General features: G+C 42.0%; 1 protein-coding gene across 2 annotated transcripts in view; it reads right to left on the bottom strand.

Annotated features, from left to right (window-relative positions):
• The window catches only part of kcnh7b (potassium channel, voltage gated eag related subfamily H, member 7b), a 435683-nt gene that overhangs the window by 85425 nt on the left and 325219 nt on the right, over window positions 1-25039 (bottom strand). For both annotated transcript variants that reach the window (XM_080199170.1, XM_080199168.1), the window contains 2 exons: window positions 11020-11445; window positions 240-639 (listed from right to left, as the gene is read on the bottom strand). In XM_080199170.1, the coding sequence (XP_080055296.1) occupies window positions 240-639; window positions 11020-11445 (826 nt within the window). The remainder of the gene's footprint in view (window positions 1-239; window positions 640-11019; window positions 11446-25039) is intronic.

Raw genomic sequence — 25039 nt, forward strand, 5'->3', positions numbered from 1 at the left:
ACTTCCCCTTATCAAAAGTATTTGCAGTATTTGAATGTAATCCTGAATAAAGAACTAATTTCTTGATTATATTTGCAAGTATTGATCCCAGATAAAAGATTTGCAGTTTACAGCTTCTTTTACAAAAAACCTGGCAAGGTTACAAAACTGACACTCCTTTAGGTATTTACATTTAAGAAACTAACGTTCTTTCAGATTATTTAGTCTTAAAAATAGATCAAAGGGTAAGGATCACTTACATCCAATCAGCATGACGCAGATGGAAAAGATCTTCTCTGAGTTGGTGTTGGGAGACACATTCCCAAAACCAACACTTGTCAGACTGCTGAAAGTGAAGTAGAGTGCTGTCACATATTTATCCTTGATGGATGGTCCAGAGCTAGCATCGCTGACATTATATCGTTTTTCTATTTGTTGTCCTAAAGAATCCAACCAGCCAATTTTGTGTAGTAGGTATGGTCGCTCCACATTCCCAATGGCATACCAAATACAAGCGAGCCAGTGAGCAATCAAAGCAAATATGCACATGAGCAGCATCAGGACCGCAGCCCCGTATTCAGAGTATCGATCTAATTTACGGGCGACCCTCACCAGGCGCAGCAGACGGGCTGTCTTCAGAAGACCAATCAGTGTTGTTGTCTGTCAAAACAGGAGAATTATCAGCAATCAAGACAGTTTTTTCACATCATCAAAATGAGATTCTTGTGCTCATTGATTTTCTAAAAGTCACCCTGCCTGACACCCAGCATAAGAATATGCAGCACACATGCCTTCAATACCTGAAAACCCCTTTTTGACAAAGTGACTGGTTAGGAAACTTCAGCAATGTCTCCTGTGGAAAAACACAAAAAATCTGAATAGTTACGAAGCAAATAAATTAATGAGGTAAGGATTTAATTTGATTTTCAACACTGATTCAAGCCTTGAAATTTGTTAAATAAATATTACATGCTTCCCATTGGCCATATTATTTGCAAACATGGGATCACTTATATGTGTATTACATTTATCCTGATAACCTTCATCACCAATTGCCTGCCCAATATCTAACAAAACTTTTCTTCAATTTAATTGGTCTTAGCTTTCAGGACCATTTAATTTCCTCTGATCCAAATTTCATTCACCTTTCCAATATCCTCTTGTGTTGAATCTATTGATAGAAAACTTGGGATCCATATTTAAACCATTCTTGTGTCGAATCTTTGGCCCTACATTCGTTCTATTACCAAGATTACATTTGTCTACCAACAGAATATTGCCTGCCTAAGATGTTCTCTTCCCCAAATGCTGCTGAAGCCCAAATATGTAGCTGCATCACCTGGAAGAAAAGATTATTTTTATGTCCTTTCTTAGTGCCTCCATCCATTGCAAACTTCAGCCAACTCAGAATTCTGCTCTGAGGAAGAATTGTAACGTCTTGAAGCATCAATTCTGTTTCTCTCTCCACAGATGTTGACAGGCCTGCTGAGTTTATCCAGCAATTTCTGTTTTTGTCTCAGAATTCTGCAGCCAGAGTCCTCTCCCACCCTGAGCTTTGTCAGCTCTCTGTATTTCAATTAAAGAACTTTCAATCTGAGTATTCATCTTAAAGTCCCTCCGTACCGAATGCTATCTGAGCAATCTCTTGTGTCTATACTCACCTGCCTCTGCCCTTTTTGCTATATCTTTGGGAATTCTTCTTTCAAACTAATTCACCTTATTACTTTCCTTGCCTTCAAAAGCCAGTTAAAACCTTTTCATTGCCATTGTTTCAATTCTTAAATTTCTTCATCTTTCACATTTTTCAATCTTTCTAAGTGCTTTGAAACATCTTTAACTCAGCTGGACAACCCATGAATATTGGCATGGGGATCACAAGGCTTTGTTTGCATCCATTGATTGCAATGCAGGCAGCACACCAACTTCATCCTGCTCATTTCAGTATTTCGGCATCTGGCCAGTGTTAACTGTATGGTTCCTTGGCTCTTTCCATCGCCTGGCTAACATTACGTGTGAGGAGTGGTGGGGGTACGTTATGCCTGAAGCAGATGCTGAGAATCATGGTTGAAGAAAATCTGACCTGGGAGAGAGTGAGAAATGACAACACAGTGGATCCTGCCCTGGAGCCCATTCTTTCCAGCATGGAAATGTCATCAAATCAGTTTGTGGACCCAAATATCACCTGATGGCCTTGTCATAACCTCCATTACAGCACAAAAAGCAGCTGCGCAATGTCTCAGTGCTGAAGTGGAAGTTCATATTGCTGTCATGCAAAGCCATTTGACTGCCATACAGGTTCAGGCTGCTGCCATCATAGCTACGGGCGACAGTATGCAAAGGCCCTAACAGCAGCCTAGAAAACTGCCCACCATCAGATTATTAGAATTGCCTTCATAGGACCTTTTGAATTGGCAGTCACTCCATGGATCACAAATCTGCAGTGATCTTCCAGGAAGACAGAAAGACAGAGCTCATCTTCCCATTCCCTCATTCTGCGAGTGCCCTCGTCTGTCTGCCAACCAGTCCAGATTGCCACTTCCTATGCCAAGAGAGTTTGTAAATGAACATTCTAGGCCCAGGACTTCTTGAGGACTTCTGCCACCTCCTCCACTGAAAGTCATCAGCTTCCCACCAGCAATGCAGCCATCACTGGAGTACCAACTTATACAAACACTAGAACAGCTAAAGGCACATGGCAGAGAGGCACTAAAGAAATTCAGAAGGGTGAGTTAACTCTTATCTGAACTACCATACAGTCATAGAATCATAGAATCTATGCAGAAGAAGGCCATTCTGTCCATCAACTCTCCAAAAGAACATCTCAGCCAGACGATATTCTACTAATCCCCCTAACCTACACATCTTGAGACACTGAGGGGCAATTTAGAATAATCAATCTACCTAACCTGCACATCTTTGTACTGTGGAGAAAACTCACGCTGACACAGAGAGAACATGAAACTCCACATAGACAGGTATCCAAGGCCAGAATTGAACCTGGGTCCCTGGTGCTGTGAGGCAGCAATGCTAACCACTGTGCCATGGTGACACCCATCATGACATGATTAAATTTATAAATTTGGTTAGGAATATATATTTTGTGTTTCCTTTCTTTCCACATTGTAGCAATGTGGGAACTGCTTTGGTCAGTGACCAAAGTGGGATAGAGTTTGAAATTGTGACAGAATGGAGATTGGGATTTCACTCAGATAAGTACTTCAAGGACAGTTCATACACGAGGAGCTTTCTGAGCAGCAACTTCCCTTGCATCATTCTCTTCTTCAAGTTGCTGCTCATGGTGTCACTGGCAGCAAGGTCCGCCCTCTCAGGAAGACAAGCTTGTGCAGTGTGCAGCTAAACAATCTCATATCTTGAAATTGGTTCTGCCGAACATTGCAGGCCATCTCCAGAGTGGTCTGAGCAGTGGAAATGCTCTTTTTGTATGACAATCATCGTTTCTATTCCATTTTGTATGGCAGCATGATTTTTGTTGTACGCATGCTGTGTATGGGTGCAGCACTGCACGCTAGATTCATCAGCCAATTCATCACTGTAAAGCTTTCATTGCCAAGTAGCTCATAACTACTCTTCAGTTTGACATTGAGACTCTGATGTACCAGTTGTAGTGGGTTCCATACAATGAATTCCTTGTGACTAGTACTGTGTAAGCACCTTTGGTTTAGCGGGCTTAAAATGGATACATCCCCAGGTCCAGATGAGATGTATCCCTGGCTGCTATGTGAGGCATGGGACGAGATTGCAGGGTTCTGATGCTAATTTTCAAATCCTTTTTAACCACCAGAGAGGTGCCAGAGGACTGGAGAACAACATATGTGGCATCATTATACAAGAAGGGAAGTAGGGATAAACCAAGTAATTACAGTCCAGTCAGCCTAATATTGGTGGTAGGGAAATTATTGGAAAAATGTCTGAGAGACAGAATTAAACTCCATTTGGAAAAGAAAGGATTAATTAAGGACAGTCATCATGACTTTGTCAGGGGGAGATCATGTCTAACAAATTTAATTGATTTTTTCAAGGAGGTGACTGAATGTGTAGGTGAGGGCAGTAAGTTGATGTTGTCTACGTGGGATTTCAGTAAGGGTTTTGACAAGGTTCCACATGGGACACTGGTCAAAAAGGTAAGTGTCCATGTTACACAGGTCAAATTGGATCCAAAATTGGCATAGTGGCGGGACACGGTAAGAAGTCTCACAACACCAGGTTAAAGTTCAACAGATTTATTTGATAGCTTTCGGAGCACTGCTCCTTCGTCAGGTGAGTGAGAGTGAGTGGAATAACTCCCACTCACCTGACGAAGGAGCAGTGCTACAAAAGCTAGTGGTGTTTGTTACCAAATAAACCTGTTGAACTTTAACGTGGTGTTGTGAGATTTCTTACTGTGTTAAGAACATAAGAACATAAGAAATAGGAGCAGGAGTAGGCCATCTAGCCCTTCGAGCCTGCCCCGCCATTCAATAAGATCATGGCTGATCTGTCGTGGCTCAGTTCCACATTCCCGCCCTCTCCCCATAACCCTTAATCCCCTCTCTTATCAAAAACCCATCAACCCGCGTCTTAAAAATATTTAGCGAGGTAGCCTCCACCACTTCAACGGGCAGAGAATTCCAGAGATTCACCACCCTTTGAGTGAAGAAGTTCCTCCTCAACTCCGTTCTAAACCACCCCCCCTTTATCTTGAGGCTGTGCCCCCTAGTCCTACTATCCTTTCTGAGCGGGAAGAGTCTCTCCACCTCTATCCTATCCATCCCATTCATCATCTTATATGTCTCAATGAGGTCTCCCCTCATTATTCTAAACTCTAATGAGTACAAGCCTAATTTATTCAGCCTGTCCTCATAGCTCAACCCCCTCAACTCCGGCATCAGCCTAGTAAACCTCCTCTGCACTCCCTCCAAGGCCAAAATATCCTTGCGTAAGTACGGCGCCCCCCGGCATCTCCACATCATTAGTGGCAAGAGGCAGAGAGTGTTGGTCAAAGGTTGGTTTTGTGACTGGAAACCTGTGTCCAATGGTGTACACAGTAAGAAGTCTCACAACACAAGGTTAAAGTCCAACCAATTTATTTGATAGTAAACCCATAAGCTTTCAGAAACGCTGTAACATCGTCAGGTGCGTGGAAAGTTATGATCAGAAACAGGGCATATAAAGACACACACAGATTACAGAATATTTATTAGAACGCGAGTAGTTACAGCTAACCTGCTATTCAAGTCTTAAAGGTGCAGACAATGTGAGTGGAGGTACACTAAGCATAGGTTAAAGAGATGTGTATTGTCTCCAGACAGGACAGTAAGTGAGATGTTGCAAATTCAGGCAAGTCATGGGGGTTACAGATAGTGCAACATGAACCCAAAATCCCGATTAAGGCTGTCCTCATGTGTGCGGAACTTGGCTATCAGTCCCACTGGTCTGTCCTTTAAGACTTGAATAGCAATTTAGCTGCAAATACTTGCATTCTAATCAGTATTCTGTAAACTGTGTGTGCCTTTATATGTCCTTCTCTGATCAGAACTTTCCTCACACCTGATGAAAGAACAGCGTTTCCAAAAGCTTGTGGGTTTACTATCAAATAAACTGTTTGGACTTTAACCTGATGTTGTGAGACTTCTTACTGTGTATACCCCAGTCCAACGCTGGCATCTCCACATCATGACTTCCAATGGTGTACCACAGGGAATGATACTGGTCCCTTGCTGTTTGTAGTGTACATTAATGATCTAGACATGAAAATAGGAGATATGATTAGTAAGCTCACAGAGGAGACAAAAATTAGTGGTTTGAAAAATAGTGAGGGGGGAAAGCTTTGAATTACAAGACAAAATAGATGGGCTGGTCAGATGGGCAGAACAGTGGCAAATGGAATTTAATCCTGAAAAGTATGAGGTGATGCATTTTGGGAGGACTAACAAGGCAAGGGAATACATAATGAATGGTAGAATGTCAGAAAGTAGGGAGAACCAGTGGGACTTTGGAATGTATGCCTATACATCCCTGAAGGCAGTAGGACAGGTAGATAAGGTGGTTAAGAAGGCATATGGGAGACTTACTTAATAAGCTGAGACACTGACTATTAGAGCAGGGAGGTTGTGATGGGGCTGTATAAAATGTCAGTTAGGCCACAGCTAGAGTATTATGTGCCGTTCTGGTTGCCACTCTGTAGGAAGGATGCGATTGCACTAGACAGGCTGCAGAGGAGATTCACCAGGATGTTGCCTGGATTGCAGCGTCTCAGGTATGAAGAGAGGTTGGTTAGGTTGAAGTTGTTTTCTTTCGAGCTGTGAAGGCTCTGACCTGATTGAGATATACAAAATTATGGGGACATTGATTGAGTAAATAGGAAAAAACTTTTCCCCTTAATAGAGGGATTACTAACCAGAGGATATAGAGTTAAGGTAAGAGGAAGGAGATTTAGAGGGGATTTGTGGAAAAGATTTTCACCCAAGGGTGATGGGAATCTGGAATTCGCTGCCTGAGAGGGTGGACGAGATGGGAACAATCACAACATTTAAGAAGCATTTAGATGAGCGTTTGAACTGTCTTAGCACACAAAACTATAGATAAAGTGCTGGAAAATGGGATTAGAATAGATAGGTGTTCGTTGGCTGGCATAGACACGATGGGCTGAAGAGCCTTTTCTGTGCTGTAAAACTCCTGACTCTAACGGGAAATTCAAATTTTTTTTTAGAAGTTATTGACATCTGTGGGGACTGAGGATTGCAAAGTGAAGCTATATTTCATTGTAATGTTTTCTTAAATGAAATCTTGTAAAATTTACTGTACCAGTTGTAAGTTACAAGTCAAATGTGTAATAGTAGATAACAAGTGGGCTGCAGAATGCACTTTCAATCTTTAAATCATTTATACAATGTGGCAGTATTTGCAAAATCTTAACTTGTGTTTTTTTCCCTTTCCCAATTAAGACGGCATGCAAATATTCTCCTTTCAGACCTCCGTTAATGTGACAACTGAGCTTATTGCTAGGATCTGCATGAGAAATTGCTGCCTCTGAGTTTCCCTCCCATGCAGTGGATAAGTATTTCCCCATTTCAGTGCTTTCCCAGACTGGCCTGCTATGATTGACAACTCACCCTGTGGAGAGTTGTAAATTTAAACCTCTGCTCTCTGACTAGTTTTGAAAGGCTTCTCATTCACTGCAATGTCAAAGCTCTAGGTATTAATGTTGAGAATGTGCCTGACCTATGAGTATTCCTCAAGTTGTACATTAATTCTATTTGTGGCACCTTTTTTAAAGGGCTAACCTCTAATATTCACAGAAAGAACATTCCATTTATAGAAAGTCGATTTTTTTTTACTTGAATTGTAACTAAAATGTCAAATTCATTGGTGAGTTAACTACAGTTTATTGCTAGCAAAATGATATCTGCTGGAGGTTGAGACATATATTGACCAAAATAAATATCCATTTGTTCTTCTCAGCAAGTAATATTAATTTTATATTACTGCCCTTTCTAAGCACAGCTGGCAGATATGACTGTCAATGCATTAAACGCTGACACAAACTATTGTGGACTGCAGCAGAATTCTCTTGCGCAGTTGGGAGTGAAAGGATTTTAGCCACATGAACAGTTAGTGGTTGAGTTGATACGGTCTGAAGGAGATTTGGCTTTTTACAGGGAACTTCCATCACAATGCATCACAAAAACTCAAAGGCAATTCAAGAACACTACAAAAATATTCTACAAATTTTAGCAACTGAACATTACAAGTGGGATTTTATGACCTTGTTCGTCCTGAAACCGTAAAATCTCGCCCGAGGTCAACAGACCTTCCCATTGTCCGCCCCTAGCCCGCTGTGATCCCCGTGGTGGGCGGGGCGGTAAAATTCCAACCAAAGAATCTGATCAACTATTGAAAAGAAATTCCAAAATCATTTAGCAAAAGTTTTACACAAAGGCTTCATAGTTCAGCTTAGCTGTGATTTCTACAATGGGTGTGGTTCAGACATGTTTTTCTTCAGAAACACCAGCTTAGCACACCAAAGACTGGGTACGCAAATGATTTAATGACAATGTTGATGCGGTAGCAATGTCACTGAACACGTTATCTAGAAACCCTGGCTAATGCTCTGGAGACCCAGCACAAATCCTACCATGGCAGATAGTGGTACTTAGACATTGTCATACAGGGCACAATTTCAAAATTTGTGGATGGTAATGCAATGTGGAAGCAGTATGCACTTTGAGGAGGATAGTGTCAAACTTCAAAAGGACATAGACAAATTTCTGAAATAGACAGGTGGCAGGTGAAGTTTAATGTGAAAGAAGTAATTCATTTTGATCTGAAAAACCATGTGTCTTGAACTGAATGTGTGCTTGAAATTCAAGACTTTTGAATGGTTAAAAGGGAGTGGTCAAAAAATGGTTGGCAAGCAGAGTTGCAGCCATTACACAGCCCTGGTGCCATTGATGAGAGTTTATTTTATTTATTTATTTGTCACAAGTAGGCTTACACTCACACTGCATTTGAAGTTACTGTGAAAATCCCCTAGTCGTCACACTCCAGCACCTGTTCGGGTACAGTGAGGTAGAATTTAGCATGGCCAATGCACCTAAATCAGCACGTCTTTGGATTGTGGGAGGAAACCGGAGGACCTGAGGAAACCCATGCAGACACAGGGAGGACATGCAAACTCCACAGACAGTCTGCGCTGTGAGTGCTGCCTGGCTGAGTGAGAGTGCTTTTGGAGTTGGGTGGAAACAGGGAGTTCACGTGGGTAAGTTACAAGGAGGTAAGTAGTCGTTAAACTTGTTTTCAGGGTTAGCTAAATTAATTATTTAATTAGCAAGTTACAAGTTACACTTTAATTAGCGGATTCCTGAAACCGGAGTCAGCTGAGTCAGCTCTCAACTGAAAATCTGGCTGACTGATTGTACAACTGGGTCAAACCAGTTCCAGGGCATTGGGGTGGACTGGACAGAATGAAGGCCATGAACTCTGAATCATTCTGGTGATCAGTTCTGTTCACCAAGGCTAGTCAACAGCCACCACATTCACCCTTTCACCAAACCCCAGCTAAGTTGCTCCAGTACAGCTATAACACTGACATCTAGCCAACATTTGAAAGTGTACTTAGGATGTCCCAGTACCAAATGCAAGATAAATCTAATTCCATTAATAATCATCCTGTTAGCCTCCTTGCAATTATCAGCAAAATGGTTGAAGGGATCTTTAATATCGCCATCAAACAATTCTCACTCAACAAAAGTCTGCTTAATGAACCACAAAAGTTGTATGACATCTTGTCACATCCTCAATCCAGATATCGATGGACAATTGAATCCAAGAAGAGCAGTGAAAGCAGCTTCCATTGATATCAAAGCATGCATTATGACACAAGAAACTGTACCAAGATTGAAATCTGTGTGTGTCAAAGGGAAAAGCCTCTAAAGGCTGCAGTCAACTGATTCATAGAAAGCTGATTGTGGTTGTTGGAGATCAGTCATCACAACACTACGCATGGTTGTAGGGATTTTTCAGCAAAGTATCCTTCACTCAACCGTCGTCAGATGTTTCACCAAAGATAATCCTTCTCTCATTAGCTCAGGGCACATTTGCTAATGATCAGCTTTAAGCTTTGTTGAAAAGTCCTTCAATAAGGGAATACCTCATAGTAGCCTACAGCAGAAGGATAATGATGTTGGGGTTGAGAAGTGGTACGTAACCCTCAGAGTCACTATCATCACCAAGTTCCTCACCCTCTTGGGTTTACCACAGCTGAACACCATTGCGATAAGAGGAGGGTAAAGACTGGGTATGCTGCAAATAGTGGCTTAAGTCAAGAGTATGGTGGAATAATCACCACTCACCTGAATGAAAGTAGCTGTAACAACAATCAAGAATCTGTAAACCATCCAGAACATAGGAATGGGAATAAGGTATTTAGCTTCTCAAGATAGTTCTATCATTCAACTAGACCACAGTAGTAGCCATTAATCAAATTTTTGGTGGTGGTGCAGTGAGCACTTACACTCATTTGCTGCAGCTTAAAGCTGAGCATATACCTGATTCTGGGAAAGCGCCCCAACATTACAATTAATTTTGCTGTTACTTGTATCTAAGAAATTTCTCCATGTTGCTGGTGAAAAACAAGCATGGCATGTTCCCTTCATTCTATGTAAACCTGTAACTTTGAGTTTAGGGTTTTTTTTAGTATAGTAAAAGTTAATTTTGAAACCAGCTCTGTCCTCAGAAACACACGTGCTTTCCATCCTTAGGATTACAGAAACTAAAAAGTTAAACCAAGCTGCAGGGTCATGTGATTTTAAATATATGACAAGAGCCAAATACATTTAGACTACATTCCTGATAGAAACCATCCTCAGTCATCAACATTTTGCCTTGAATTAAACTTCACCAGATGGTAAATCTGTTACATGCCAGTCTAGGAATGCAACAATTATTGTGCCTTCTTCTGTATGAATAGATTCTATCTGATTAATTAATGTTTTAAGTTTTCTTTTGACTTTGTTTTTGGTTCAGGCTGTTCCCCTCTTCCTTTTGAGGAGCTGTCCCTTTTAATTTGTCCCTAAGTTAATTTGAGTTTGTTTATTTGGTTGGTGTCAAAAAGAGATACCTGATTAATTAATATTTTAAGTTTCCTTTCTACTTTGATTTTTGGTTCGGGCCGTTTCCCTTCCTTTTGGGGTGCTGCCCCTTTTAATTTGTCCCTTAACTAATTTGAGTTTGTTTATTTGGTTGGTATTGAAAAGAAATACCTGATTAAGTTAAAAGTTAGTTTAAACAATACATGTCAACCGACCTGTTAGGACACCAAAAATAATTTAACTGATTTACAAATATCGAAAATCCACTTTGAACACCAAGAGACAACATCTCACTTTTCTTTCTGATCACAGTGAATTTTACTGCAGGGGAGACCTAAGTCAGCCTCAGACAGGAAATACATTTTAGCCTTCATCATGAAATTCTAAGAATTTTCATGCTGTTAGGCTCTTTTCCATAAACATTAAACTAATTGTAATTTCCGCGACTTACTTCATCCGACCCAGATCCAAAAATCAGCAGGTCAAAAGGTATAGCTGCAACCATGTCAATGAGGAACCAGCCTTTGAAGTAGTGAATTGCAATTTTTGCTGGATGACTGACCACTTCTTCGTTTTGGTTTACATAAGTTGTTCTGAAGTTTATTAGAATATCAATAATGAACATAATATCCACCATTAAATCTACGACATTTAGTGGGCTGCAGGAATAGCCACACTCTCTTCTTTTTTGCTCCTCCCTGTCGTTAAGTAGAAAGGCTGCAGAATAGGGAGTGAAGATTGCTGTGTAAATTACGAGTAGCAGAATTAACCAATCCCAGACAGCCTTGAAAGGACTGTAGTGCAGGATGGTGAGCTTGTGGATGCGAGGAGTCTGAAGCTTGTATTCAGGTAGAACATCAGCTCCCAGGGATAGAACCTGCAGGGGGGCAAATAGACAAATGTTAGAATGTTGTAATTTTTCAGATTTAGCCCAATTCACGTGCATTGTTAATACATACTTCTAACATAAAGTTGACAATTACTGAAAAATAATTACCAGAAAATACATGGTTGTGTATCATTTAGAATCTAAAATGAGCTTGTCTTGTTTTACTAAGGCACAAAGGACATGAGTGGACCATTCAGCCCTTTGAGCCTGGTTTGCCATTCTTTTGCCATTCTAAAGTTTAAAGTTTATTTATTGGTGCCAGAAATAGGCTTACATTAACATTGCAATGAAGTTACTGGGGAAATCCGCTCGTCGCCACACTCCGGCACCTGTTTGGGTATGCTGAAGGAGAATTTAGCATTGTCAATGCACCTAACCAGCATGTCTTTCCTACTGTGAGAGGAAACCGGAGCACCCGGAGGAAACCCATGCAAATATGGGGAGAACATGCAAGCTCCACACAGACAATGATCCAAGCCGGGAATCAAACCTATGTCCCTGGTACTGTGAGGCAGCAGTGCTAACCACTGTGCCACCATGCTGTTATCATAACAATCAACTCCATTCACTTGTTTATGATCCAAATCTCACAATCTTTACTGGGAGCAGTTAAACTGCAATCGTTCTGCTCCCCCATCTCGAGTGGAATTTTCCAGCTGTTCATGCTGGCAGGATTTTCCAGCCTCCCCCACCGCAGGTTTCCCTAGATAATAGCGGGACCAGAAGATCCTGCTACCGGACAATGGTGGGCTGCCTCCGCTGCCGGTTGCATGGAAAATCCTGCCTTTGTTCTTACAAATCTGCCATTTTATCACTACTGGTTTTCACAATTGATAAGCTTCCTGCCAGACTCCAGTGGCAGCCTCATTAATAAATAAAGTAGAGGATTCCGTAATGTATACGGGTCGCCGATGACATTCCATTCCTGAACTGTACTCGAGAGCAATGTGTGCTTACCTTGTAGCTCATCATATAGCAAGTGGGAAACTTTCTCTGTATAGATTAGACCACAAAACCAATTTACAAAATAATGATGACTGAGAGTGCTTTCAGGCATTCTACAATCTCACTAAGTGTTGGGAAGGCAGCCATGCCCACCAAAGGACATTAACAACAAATTCACGCCAAGACCTGGAAAAACAGTGGCACTTGTCGGTGTGTAAAACAGTTTGTGCCCACAACCTTTTGTTTTAACACCACATGACTTCAGAGGACACATGACTGTGGCAAGTTACAGTACACAGAGGCCATAGTGTGCAAAGGCATTTCTTCAATCGTCTTTTTCATAAAATGAAAAAACATCACCGTTTGCACTTCGAAATTACCCATGACATAATCATCAAGTTAAACAGAAAACTGTTCATTTTAGATAAAGGCAAAATACTGCAGATGCTGGAATCTGAAACAAAAGCAGAAAATGCGGGAAAATCTCAGCAGGTGCGACAGCATCTGTGGGGAGAGAATAGAGTCAACATTTTGAGTCTAGATGACTCTTCATCAGAGCCAGATAGTGAGCTTGTGGGTACAAGGAATCTGAAGCTTGTACTCAGGTAAAACATCAGCACCCAGGGATAGAAGCTGCCAGGGCTGATGACGAAGGGTCATCTAACCTCAGAACGTGGGCTCTATTCTCTCCCCACAGATACTCTTAGACCTACTGAGATTTTCTGTAAATATTCGTTCTAGTTTGTCTCACTTTTACCTGTCTCATAATCATTAAAGCCTTCAGGTCTTACAATGATACCCATGTAGGCTGTTGTTTGTGGTGTGTCTAGTGTTTGCTGGTTCCTGGGGTGATGTTGTCTCTCCGGCAAATGTTGTTGCCGTGGTGAGTGTTGTTGCTGATCCGTTGCAGCTGTTGGGGAGCGGTTGGTTAGCTTCTGGAATTGTTGGTCGTTCTATTTCATGTTCAGATGCCAAAATCAATTCCTCATCAGCTGTCTGTTATGAATGAACAGCTTCTTTAGTTCTAAGTATGTGTCTGCAGTTGTGACGATGTATCTGGTTGTTCACTTCCACTATCAAAGTACAACTGCTTTACACAAGTATCAATTTACCAAGTTGGTGATCTTTGTTGAGTATGTTGAATGTTTGCATTCTGACTGGCTCTCCAACTCTCAGCTCTGGCAATGAATTGGCCATTCTATCAAAGTGACATTTGCCTTTCTGTCATTTCACTTTGGTTTTGTCACTCTTGTTGCTACTTCTGGTTTCAGTATTTTTTCAGCATTCCTTTAAACACTCAAATATCATTTGTTTTGATCACGCAAGGTACGCAAGGGTAGTTTGTGCCTGGGGTGACATTAGTCACAGCTTTCCATTCCTTCAGTTGATGTATTCCTCTAGTCTAAGATCATACACATCTGTGCTGGTTCTAAACAACTTTGTGAGGATCCTTTTGGCAATTTTTACCACTGCCTCAGCCTTTCCCCTTTGACTGCGGATGGCAAAGTATTAAATTTCCCAATCATCCAAGAAGTTCTTAAATTCTTTATTTTTCACAATGTCAGGGCTGTCATGAGTGTAGCATAACAAGTTAATAATCATGGTAATGAGTTAGTGATAGGTAGAATGATAAAACATTACCAGAAATGTGCTGGAGACCCTGTGGAGCAGGTGGAATAGTTTGTACTCAAGAGAGACATGTTTACCTAATAACTGATCATGTGTAAATCGTGTAAATATTTACACTATTTACCAGTAACCAGCCTGAGTCAGACTAGAGTTTCTCACTGTAAGTGGGGAACCTTCTCTGTATAGATTAGACCATAAGACCAATTCACAAAACAATGATGACTGTAGTGTACTTTCAGGCATTCTGCAATCTCACTGCTGGTTATTGACATCAGCTTGTCTAACATCCAAACTACTCTTCCCATAGCTAAAAAAAACTACTGAAGCCAGAATTAGCAACAGGAGTGACAAAATCAAAGTGAAACAACAGATTAGCCTGAATCATAGCCTGATAAGATAGTGAGTTCCAAAGCAAGTGAAGAGAGCTTTGCCCATGGTCTGTCTGGGTTATCATGAACAGTTCCTTAGCCTGCTTAGCTCGATGTTTATTACAAGCACTGCGCTGACTGATGTGGCACTTAATTTCATTGCTCATTTTTGGTCAGTAAAGCACTTCTCTGCCTTCCTCAGACTAGGATCAATTCCTTAATGGCTTGAATGGATTGTGTAAGTATCTCTTTCCTCATCTCTTTCAAAATGATGACACTAGTTCCTTTGCCATCTTCGGTCATCACATAATTTCTGTATGCCCAATAATCTTTCATCGTAATGGATATATACTTGATGGTTTCAGGCCATCCTTTCATCGCTACTTTCTGTAGTACCGCGAGAGACACATCTCACTGTATATTTTGCTTGATCTGAGCAAGATCCTTGTCTCTCAGATTCAATGGGCAGGATTTTACAGCCTTGCTTGAGTGAGACCGTAAAATCCCACCTGAGGACAATGGACATTTCCTTTGTCCGCTCCTCATCTGCTCTGATTTTGTGATGGGCAGGGCGGTAGAATTCCAGCGTATGTCTCTGGTGGATTTATAACCTCCAGAACATGCCATGCCATAGCTTCTCAATGAATATGGAAGATTTCACTCTCTGTATTAGCATCACTAACTTTGTTCCAAGGGAGAGCAGTCCCTAACAGCATATTGGCGATGTAAATCTACTTGTTCTCATTACACTTCACATTCAAATGATTATCTCTGCAAACAAAGTAACATCCCTCGCAGGTACAAGAATGGAAGAAGCTGGCAAAATTCAGCAGGTCTGCTAGCGTCCATTAGGAGAGAGATAGAGTCCTAATCTTTTTTAACAGATGTGAACAGTCCTGCTGTGTTTTTCTGGTGTCCTCTGCTCTTGTTTCAGATTTCAGCAATTGTAGTATTTTGATTATTTTATCCTTTAGGTACATTGGAGCAGATAGTAGAAGGAGAAAGATATTTTGGTGGCTTATGGGCAGACTCTATCAACATTTTCTCTCCCAGACAGGGATTGATTAAAATGCTCAGAAGTAAAAATGATAGCCATGTACTCTTTCTCAAATCGTGCTTGGTGTTGTTCAGTTTGCATTAATGCTCTGGATGCAAATGAAACTGGTTGTCCTTGTTGCATGAGGGTTGCTTCAAGCCTGGTTTCATTGACATCACACTGCAGGGTGACCTTGTCATTGACATGGTAGTACCTCACCACTAGCATTGTCTTCACTTTGTCTGATGCTAATGAAGGCTGCTTCTTGTTCTTTGCCCCAGTGTCATTGAACATCCCCTGTAGAGAGCAGCATTGAGGTTCACACTCCAATGGCAGATTGGGCAAGAACTTTGATAGGCAATTCACATGTCCTGCAGATTGTTGCACAGCCTTTATATCCTTTGGTTGCTGTGTTTCTGCTACTGCTATGATGGAGGACTCTCCGCTTCATAATTCTTAGAAGGCCCAGTTTGGACATCCAGGCAAGCAATGGGGAGCTACAGTGCAAGATGAGTAAATAGAGTGGAGTGGTAATCTGACAGTGATACCCATCCCTTGGAAGATTCAGCCCAGTGTAATCTGTCAGGATCTGTGCAGTCGTCAATGGCTTGTGGCCTGTAAAACAGTGCAAATCTCTTCTGGTACGTGGGAGGTTACCACTCAAAGCTTTTAACTTGTTTCAGCGGAAATGTGGGGATTTTGCTTCATGATTACTATCTGAACTATCTTTCTCCTCATTGCACTGTGATCTCAGGTTAGTTTATCCTCTTGGGTGAGCACTGTTCCATTATATAGCATCAACTTTACCACTATGGCATCCTCTTCAGGTCACCATCTTGTGCAACTTCACCCAGGTCCGTGGAGCATGCAATGTTGCATGTAGCACTGATATCTATCTGACACTTTAAGTTTGATGCTCTCCTTCTGCAGTTATCATTCCAATAGTCACAAACCATTTTTACCTTAAGACTTGATGGTGCCAACCTGTTCTATGGTGTAGAGTGATTTGTCAGAATCATTGTCCGACATCCATCTTTACAGAATACTGAGAGGGCTAAATAGACTGGATGTAGACAGGATGTTTCCACTAGTGGGAGAGACTGGAACTCAATGGCACAAACTCAGAGCGAAGGGACGCTTCTTTAAAACTGAGATGAGGAGGGATTTCTTCAGCCAGTGGGTGGTGAATCAGTGGAACTCATTGCCACATTGAGCTGTGGAGGCCAGGTTATTGAGTATCTTTAAGACAGAGATAGATAGGTTCTTGATCAATAAGAGGAGAACGGGGATGAGAATTATATCAACCATGATTGAATGGTGGAGCAGACCTGATGGGCTGAATGGCCTAATTTTGCTCCTACATGTTAGTTTTGTGGTCTATAAGCTCACTTTTTTCTTTCCAGCAAAACATTTGCACGCAAAGAGAGTCAGCTTCTTACAGTCAGAGCACCGCTTTCCCATGCTGGACACACTTTAGTTTCTTTTGTGTGATGTCCTCTACAATATTTACATTCTGTACTTTGACCTTGATCTATCTGCTGCCCCTTCTGCATCTAGACCTTTTCCTAAATTGTCTTGTGCTCAGAAGACATATGTTGCCTCTCCACATTGTGCTAAGTCTAGCTCTAGCTCAAATCTCCCATCAAAATACTCTTCAGTTAACAATTGACCACATCCGAGTTTCTGCACACATCAATAGCTTTCTTGAGAGTAAATTTCTCTTTGCTCAGCAGACATGCTCACACAGCCGGATCTCTTATTCCTAAGACAATTCCATCACTGATCAGGTCATCCTTCAGTGGCTGAAACTCACAAGATTCAGCTAGATGTCTCAATGCAGTCATATACTGATCAATATTCTCCCTGTCTTCCTGAGACTGCTGTTGAACATGTAGTGTTCCTAAACAACATTAGCAGAGGGTTCAAAGTGGGCCCTTAAGGCCTCCAAAATTTCACAAAACTGCTCCTCTGAGAGGTCTAGGGTACAATGCAGCTTGTAACACTCTTTCCCCAGCACTGATAACAGATTTGCTACTCTTAATCTTTTCAGATTTCTTGTGGAACTCTGTGGCAATTTCACAGATCTGCAATTTAGAGTGAAATTATGTCCAATTCATTTTCAAATCACCTTTCATCTTTTTGTACGTACAAAGTTGCAGTTTTAACCATTTTCTGCTGCTTTTACAGCAGCTGACTCTTTAAGGGTTATCAAAATCCACTCAAATTCAGCGATGTGCTCCTGACATCATGTTCCACGTGGCGTATAAACATGGCTTCTGCTCAAAGCCTTTGTTTTATACCAGATGACCACAAAGGTCACATGACTACAGCAAGCCACAGTACATATTAGACAGCAGTACCAAAGGCATTTCTCCAAACAATGCCTATACCAGGTGCCATTAAATTCCTTTAGTACATTTTAGAGATTCATAACCACCCACCCAACACATGGAGCAGCCCCCTGGATTGACCTTGCTTCTGGCAGCCTCTTTCTGGCAGATGGCCTATGGAACACTCACTTTTCCAGCTTTCCCGACAACCAGCAGCCCATTCCCACCGGAAATGGCTGAGCAACCGACTGCTGGCACTCAACTGGGGCTTGGAAATTGGAATGGGCCTAACATTCAAATCACAATGGGCCAATGTCCATATCCGTTGGCTATGAGTTAAACTCAATCCCTTGGTGTCAGCCTCAGTAAAAGGGGATCAAAGTCCTTCAGCAACATAACATTTATTCATCTTTTCGATTGTTCCTTCAGACGTGAAAAATAAAACTACATTCCTCTAGGTGGCAGTAAAGCCACTCTGATATTCAGAATTTTAAAAAGTTCAAGACTCCAGGTTTTATTTAAAGTTTCTAGTGTTATACATTTCTGTGAATTAAAAATATACAACTCCATCTCCAATGGTGTTATTAGACAAAAATAAAACAATTGTCTCTCTTCTTGTCTTTGATGTTCTTTCATTTACTTTATCTTCCTCTCTCATGTTTTCCACGTTGGAATTGTCCTCGGCGATTTTTCCCCCGTTAACATCTCTGTACATTATGATTTATCTTCAAGTCCAGGTTCATGATCCTGATTCCACCCACCTCCCCAGTGCCTCCCTGCTTGCCTTCCTCACTGCCCAATCTAGCGGACTCTAATGTACAAACATGGTATCCTGCTGGTTCTGGGCTCAGCTTCAAATGTCAGATTCAATCTGTTACTGAGACTGCCTATTTCCACCACACCCATCTGTACTTCCTCCCCCCACCACTGCATTAAAACTCTCATCGAATCATTTGCCACCCACTGCTGACCCCAAATTTTCCAATCATTTAGAACAGAAACAGAAAATGCGAGAATTACTTAAGAACTGTTTCTGTTTCAGCATCGGCATCATAGAATCCCTACAATGCAGAAGGAGGCCATTCGGTCCATTGAGTCTGCACTGACCACAATCCCAGCCAGGCCCCATCCACATTTCCCTTAGCTGGTCCCCCTGACACGAAGGGGAAATTTAGCATGGCCAATCCACCTAACCCGCACATCTTTGGACCATGGGAGGAAGCTGGAGCATCCAGAGAGGAAACCCACGCAGACATGGGGAGAATGCACAAACTTCACACAGTGACCCGAGGCTGGAATCGAACCCAGGTCCCTGGCAGTGTGGGGCAGCGATACTAACTGCTGTGCCACTGTGTTTTATATTTGCCAATAATTTCTAAACTTCCTTCCCAACCTCTGTCCTACACAGACTCTTATTCATCCAAGACCCCACATCCCATCTGCTATCCTGTATAAAGTTCAACTCACTTTACATCTTTCTCCTTCCCAAAATCAAGTGGCACACTGTCCCTTAATTTGATGTACTGGTATAGGGGAACAGGGAGCCTGTTAAGTTTTACATAGCTCTGCTGCATGCTACCATTGCAATCCCTTTCAATCCTATACGACTAGTTCCTTCCTGTTTTTCTGGGTCTGCCCTACAGCGCACTCACGTTCCACCTCTCCCCCACATTGGCTTCAATGAGGGTCTACCTGGACTAACACACTTCTATGGCTTCTCTCTACATCTCTGTGATTCACTGCATTGTCTCCTACTGCAGTTTATTGTTTCACCCTTTAAAATTGTGCAAATCCTTAAGACCTGTATCTTTCCTTTCCACGCTTCAAAATCCTAAACCGGACACCATCTTACCATAGAAGATTGTCAGGGGATGGACAGGGTGAGCAGGGAGCAGCTGTTCCCCTTGACTGAGCGGTCAGCCATCCAGGGGCATAGCTTTAGGGTAAGGGGTAGGAGATTTGGAGGGGATTTGAGAAAAACCTTTTTCACTCAGAGGGTGGTGAGAATCTGGAATGCACTGCTTGGGAAGGTAGTGGATGCCGGCAACCTTACAACCTTTAAAAAAAATATTTGGACGAGCACTGGAAATATCAAAATAGTCAAGGATGTGAGGGAAGTGCTAGAAAATGGGATTAGCGTGCTGTCAGTGGTAGTTATTGTTGGAGCAGACTTGATGGGCTGAAGGGCCTTTTCTGCGTTGTATGATTCTATAACACTACTTTTTTTTATCTCATGTTTTCTCCTGTTCTTTTCAACCTTGCTGACATTCCATGCTATGGGCCTTGACCTTCCACTGAGAATTTTAAACAAATTAATGCAATTCCTGCTGCAGAGCGCTTAATCCAGGTTAGACACTGATTGATATCATATCCCATAGGAACTTCTATAGTGAAAGTTTATTGTGAATTTTTTTAAAGGCAAAGCCTTCCATTTCTGTAGCACCTTTCACAAAGCACTTTACAGCCAATTACAATTAAAGTGTAGTCACTTTTGTAATGTATGAAAAAGCACAGCCAATTGGCACAGCAATTTTGTACGAATAGCAATAATGTCCAGATAATCTGTTGGTTTTCTGGTTTGTTATTTGGCCAGAATGCCAGTAATAACTCCCCTGTTGTTCTATAAAATAGTACCATGGAATCTTGCCTCATTCTTTCATTGGATGTGAACAGTACTGACAAGGCCAGCATTTGTTGCCTATTCCTAATTATCCTTGAGAAGGTGATGGCCTTTTTGAACTGCTGCAGTACATAGTGTTTTTGGGAATTCCAGGATTTTGATCCAGCAATAGTGAAGGAACGGCAGGATAGTTCCAGGTCAAGATAATATCTGGCCTGGAAGGAAACATGCAGTGGGTGGTGTTCCCATATGTCTGCAGCTTTTATCCTCCTGAGTGGTAGAAGTTATGGGTTTAGTAAGTGCTGCCAATGGATCCTTGGTAAGACGCTGCAGTGCATCTTGTATACGGTACACACTGATGCCATTGTGTGTTGGAGGTGAAGGAAGTACGTGTTTAAGGTGATGGATGGTGTGTCAGTCAAGTCGCTACTTCATCCTGGATGATGTTGAGCTTCTTAAGTGTTGTTGGAGCTATACTCATTCAAGCAAGTGGAGAGTATTCCATCACACTCCTGACTTGTACCTTGTTGATGGTAGACAGGCTTTGGGATTTCAGGAAATGAGTTGCTCGCTGCAGAATTCCCAGCCTCTGACCGATTCATGGAGCCACAGTATTTATATATCTGGTTCAATTATGTTTCTGGTCAGAGGTAATTCCCAGGACTTTGATAGCAGTGAATTCAGCAATGGCAATTCAGTGAATGATCCTGTCTTGTTGGAGGCGGTCATTGCTTGGTACTTGTGTGGTGCGAATGTTACTTGCCACTAATCATCCCAACTTTAAAGTTATCCAGGTCTTTCTGGACTACTTCAATGTCTGAGGAGAGGCAAATGATATTGGATACAATGCAATCATTAGTGAACATCAGCAGTCCTGAGCTTACGTTGGAGGGAAGGTCAAAGCAACTGAAAATGGTTCAGACTTCCCAAGTTCCTGCCACTGTTAAAATAACTGTGTTGGCAGTAGGGACATGGTACCCCTCATCTGTCCACACAATATCCACCACACGCTGACCTCCCACAACCCTGCTTGCCAATCTCTCCTGTGAGGTCATAGAATTCTGGTCTATACTGGAATCCCAAGGCATTTTAAAGGTAGTATTATTCTACAGTCTTAGTTCTGAATTCAAGGAAAAATCTAAGTGATTCCTATCTGGTACCAGATTTACTAGCTGTTGTGAGTAACACTAAGCTGAATGCAGGCAGTAACCTAAAAATAAAATTGGATGCTATATCAAATAAATGTTGTGGTCAAAATGTAATTGGAGCTTTGTGGTGATAATATTTTGCTGAGGAGAACTGCAGAAAGTATTGCAAAGTGGATGAAGGATTTGTACTGTTCTGGGATGCTGGTTAAGGCTTAAATTGGAAGCCCTTAACACAAACACATATATTGGAATTGTCTCCACTTCCTTTTTTTTCTCTTAGCAGTTTCCACCTACGTGTACTGCACTGAAAATCATTTTTCTCCGAAATTATCTCAACTAGTCTCATGTGCAAATAGCTACTCACTGAAGCACATCACTATCACTCAAAATAAACATACGTTCCCCTCAACATTTCAATCCAAATACTTGCAGGATCAAAATAGTAAATGGCTCACACAATAAGTTGCAAAAAGAATATCAGAGGAGAAATCATTTGTTGCAAAGTGATACTTTTCAAACAGAAATGAGTTCAATATTGTGAGAAGTCTTGAGGCTTGATAATGTCTTTATTATAGTCTCAGATACAATAGGGACATAAGAAATTGGAGCTGAAGTAAGAACATTTGACCTTTTGAGACTAGCTCCACCATTCAACTAGTTCATGGCAGATCTCCCACATTAACTCTAGGTTCTCAAATCCTTTCATTCTTTCCACATCAAAACATTCTATTGATCTATTTTAAACACACTCAACAATTGAGTATTCTCACTTCTCTGTGTTAGAGAATGTCCAAGATTCACAATTCTTTGAGACAATATGTTTCTCTCATCTCAGCCCCACCTTGCTAAACCCTTATTCTGAGAATTGACCTCTTGTTCTAGATTGCCCAGCCAGGGGAAACATGTCAAGTTTTAACCCTTATATGTTTCAATAAGATCACCTCTTGTTTTTCTAAATTCCAAGAAATGTAGGCTAGTCAACTCAATCTCTCCAGATAGTGCAATGGAATCTGTCTAGGGCAAACAAATCTTTCCTGAGGTAAGAGGGCCAAAAATGCACACAGTACCCTCAAATGTGGCCTTATCAGTGCCTTGTATAATTATAATAATTTTTGCCTCCTATTTTTATATTCTAATTCCTTTGTAACAAAAGTTAACATACAAATTGCTTCCCTAATTTCTTCTGGAGTTTCATGTTAACTTTCTATGAATAATAAGCACATCTCTCTTTGATTGGAAAGATTTCCAATCCCTCACCATTCAAAACATTCTGTTTTTTACATCTCTCATACCAAAATGGAAAACTTCACACATTATCATATTATATATGTTCTTGCCTATACTTGCCAAACTTGTCTATATTTCTTTGCAGTCTCTTTGCATACTCCTCACCATCCCCTTTCCCACCAGACTATGTGTCATCAGCAAACTTTGATGTGTGACACTCAGTTCCCCTATCTAGTTACTGATGCACTATCTACATCAATCTGTTAATCTGAAAATGTCCCATTTTCCCACTTTTTGTTTTCTATCTATTAACCAATCCTCAATTCAAGATAAAATATTAACCTCAACCCATAAGTCCAAAGGTGCTTGTATTACTGCAAACATTTTTATTCTTATGGCAGTACTCAACATAGTGAACACAGTGTAACAATAGCCACCCCCTTTAAATCTGAACTGGATTGTGGAGGCAACAGGGGTCTTGGCCACCATATGGAGAGCTGGAAAGATGTCCATATTGCCTGTTTTTGGGAAGGTCTGCTGCTCCTTAATTCAAGCGAAGGGCCTTCCATTGGAAACAAGGACCGCGTCTGCTAAGAGCTGTTGACCATTAGAGGCCAGAAACTCTACAGAGCAGGAGTGCCACAGGGTAGAAAGTGGCTGCTGCTGGTTTGATACCCAGCCAAGGTCAAGGATCAGTGCAAGAGAAAGTGGAGGTCAGGTAGGAGGACTGAGGTGGAGATGGGCTGTGAACATAAGAACATAAGAAGTAGGTGCAGGAGTAGGCCATCTAGCCCTTCGAGTCTGCACCGTCATTCAATAAGATCATGGCTGATCTGAAGTGGATCAGTCCCACTTTCCCACTTTCTTCCCATAACCCTTAATTCCCTTGCCTACCAAAACCTATCTACCCGTGACTTAAATATATTTAGCGAGGTAGCCTCCACCACTTCAACGGGCAGAGAATTCCAGAGATTCACCACCCTTTGAGTGAAGAAGTTCCTCCTCAACTCCGTTCTAAACTGCTCCCCCCCCCATCTTGAGGCTGTGCCCCCTAGTCCTACTGTCCTTTCTGAGCAGGAAGAATCTCTCCACCTCTACCCTATCCATCACCTTCACTATCTTATATGTCTCTATAAGATCCCCCCTCATCCTTCTAAACTCTAACGAGTACAGACCCAGTCTATTTAGTCTCCCTTCATAGTCTAACCCCCTCATCTCCGGTATCAGCCTAGTGAACCTCCTCTGCACTCCCTCCAAGGCCAAAATATCCTTGCGCAAGTGTGGTGACCTAAACTGCACACAGTACTCCAGCTGCAGCCTCACCAGTGCCCTGTACAGTTGCAGCAAAACCTCCCTGCTTTTATATTCTATCCTCCTCGCTATAAAGGCCAGCATTCCATTTGCCTTCTTGATCACCTGCTGCACCTGCAGACTGGGTTTTTGCGACTCATGCACAAGGACCCCCAGGTCCCTCTGCACTGTAGCATGCTGCAGCTTTTCGCCCTTTAAATAGTAATCCCTCCTACTATTATTCCTGCCAAAGTGGATAACCTCACACTTGCTAACATTGTACTCCATCTGCCAGGTCCTCGCCCACTCGCTCAGCCTATCTAGATCCCTCTGCAGACTTTCCACACCCTCCGCACAATTTGCTTTTCCACTCATCTTTGTGTCATCAGCAAATTTCGTCATCCTACACTCAGCCCCCCTCCTCCAGATCATCTATATAAATGGTAAATAGCTGAGGCCCCAGCTCCGATCCCTGCGGCACTCCACTAGTCACCAACCGCCAATCAGAATAGCACCCATTGATACCAACTCTCTGCCTCCTATTAGACAACCAATCCTCTATCCACGCTAACACCTTACCCCCAACTCGATGCCCCCTAACCTTCTGAAGCAACCTTTTGTGCAGCACCTTATCAAACGCCTTTTGAAAATCGTGAAACACCACATCCACCGGTTCCCCTCTGTCTACTGCCCTAGTCACATCCTCATAGAATTCCAATAAGTTCGTCAAACTCGTCCTGTGTGGGGCAGGAGGCGGAGTTGTGGGGAGAGCTGTGGGGTAGCGTTTTGGCAGCAGGAATGGGGAAAGGTTCTCTGTGAGCTCTCTTCATCCTGATGCCAGGTCACTTGATCAGGTACTCGATCCCAGCAGCCTGCATGCAACCCCGCACAGGTTTACCTGTTGCATGATGAGTCTCCGATGTACTGCTGGGTTCATATCACTGAGTGGGAGATGGGGGTGTGTGAGGGTGGGGAGTGGGATGAGGGGC

This window comes from Carcharhinus amblyrhynchos, chromosome 11, assembly GCF_965287045.1.
Source record: "Carcharhinus amblyrhynchos chromosome 11, sCarAmb.v2.hapA, whole genome shotgun sequence".
Classification (NCBI taxonomy): domain Eukaryota; kingdom Metazoa; phylum Chordata; class Chondrichthyes; order Carcharhiniformes; family Carcharhinidae; genus Carcharhinus; species Carcharhinus amblyrhynchos.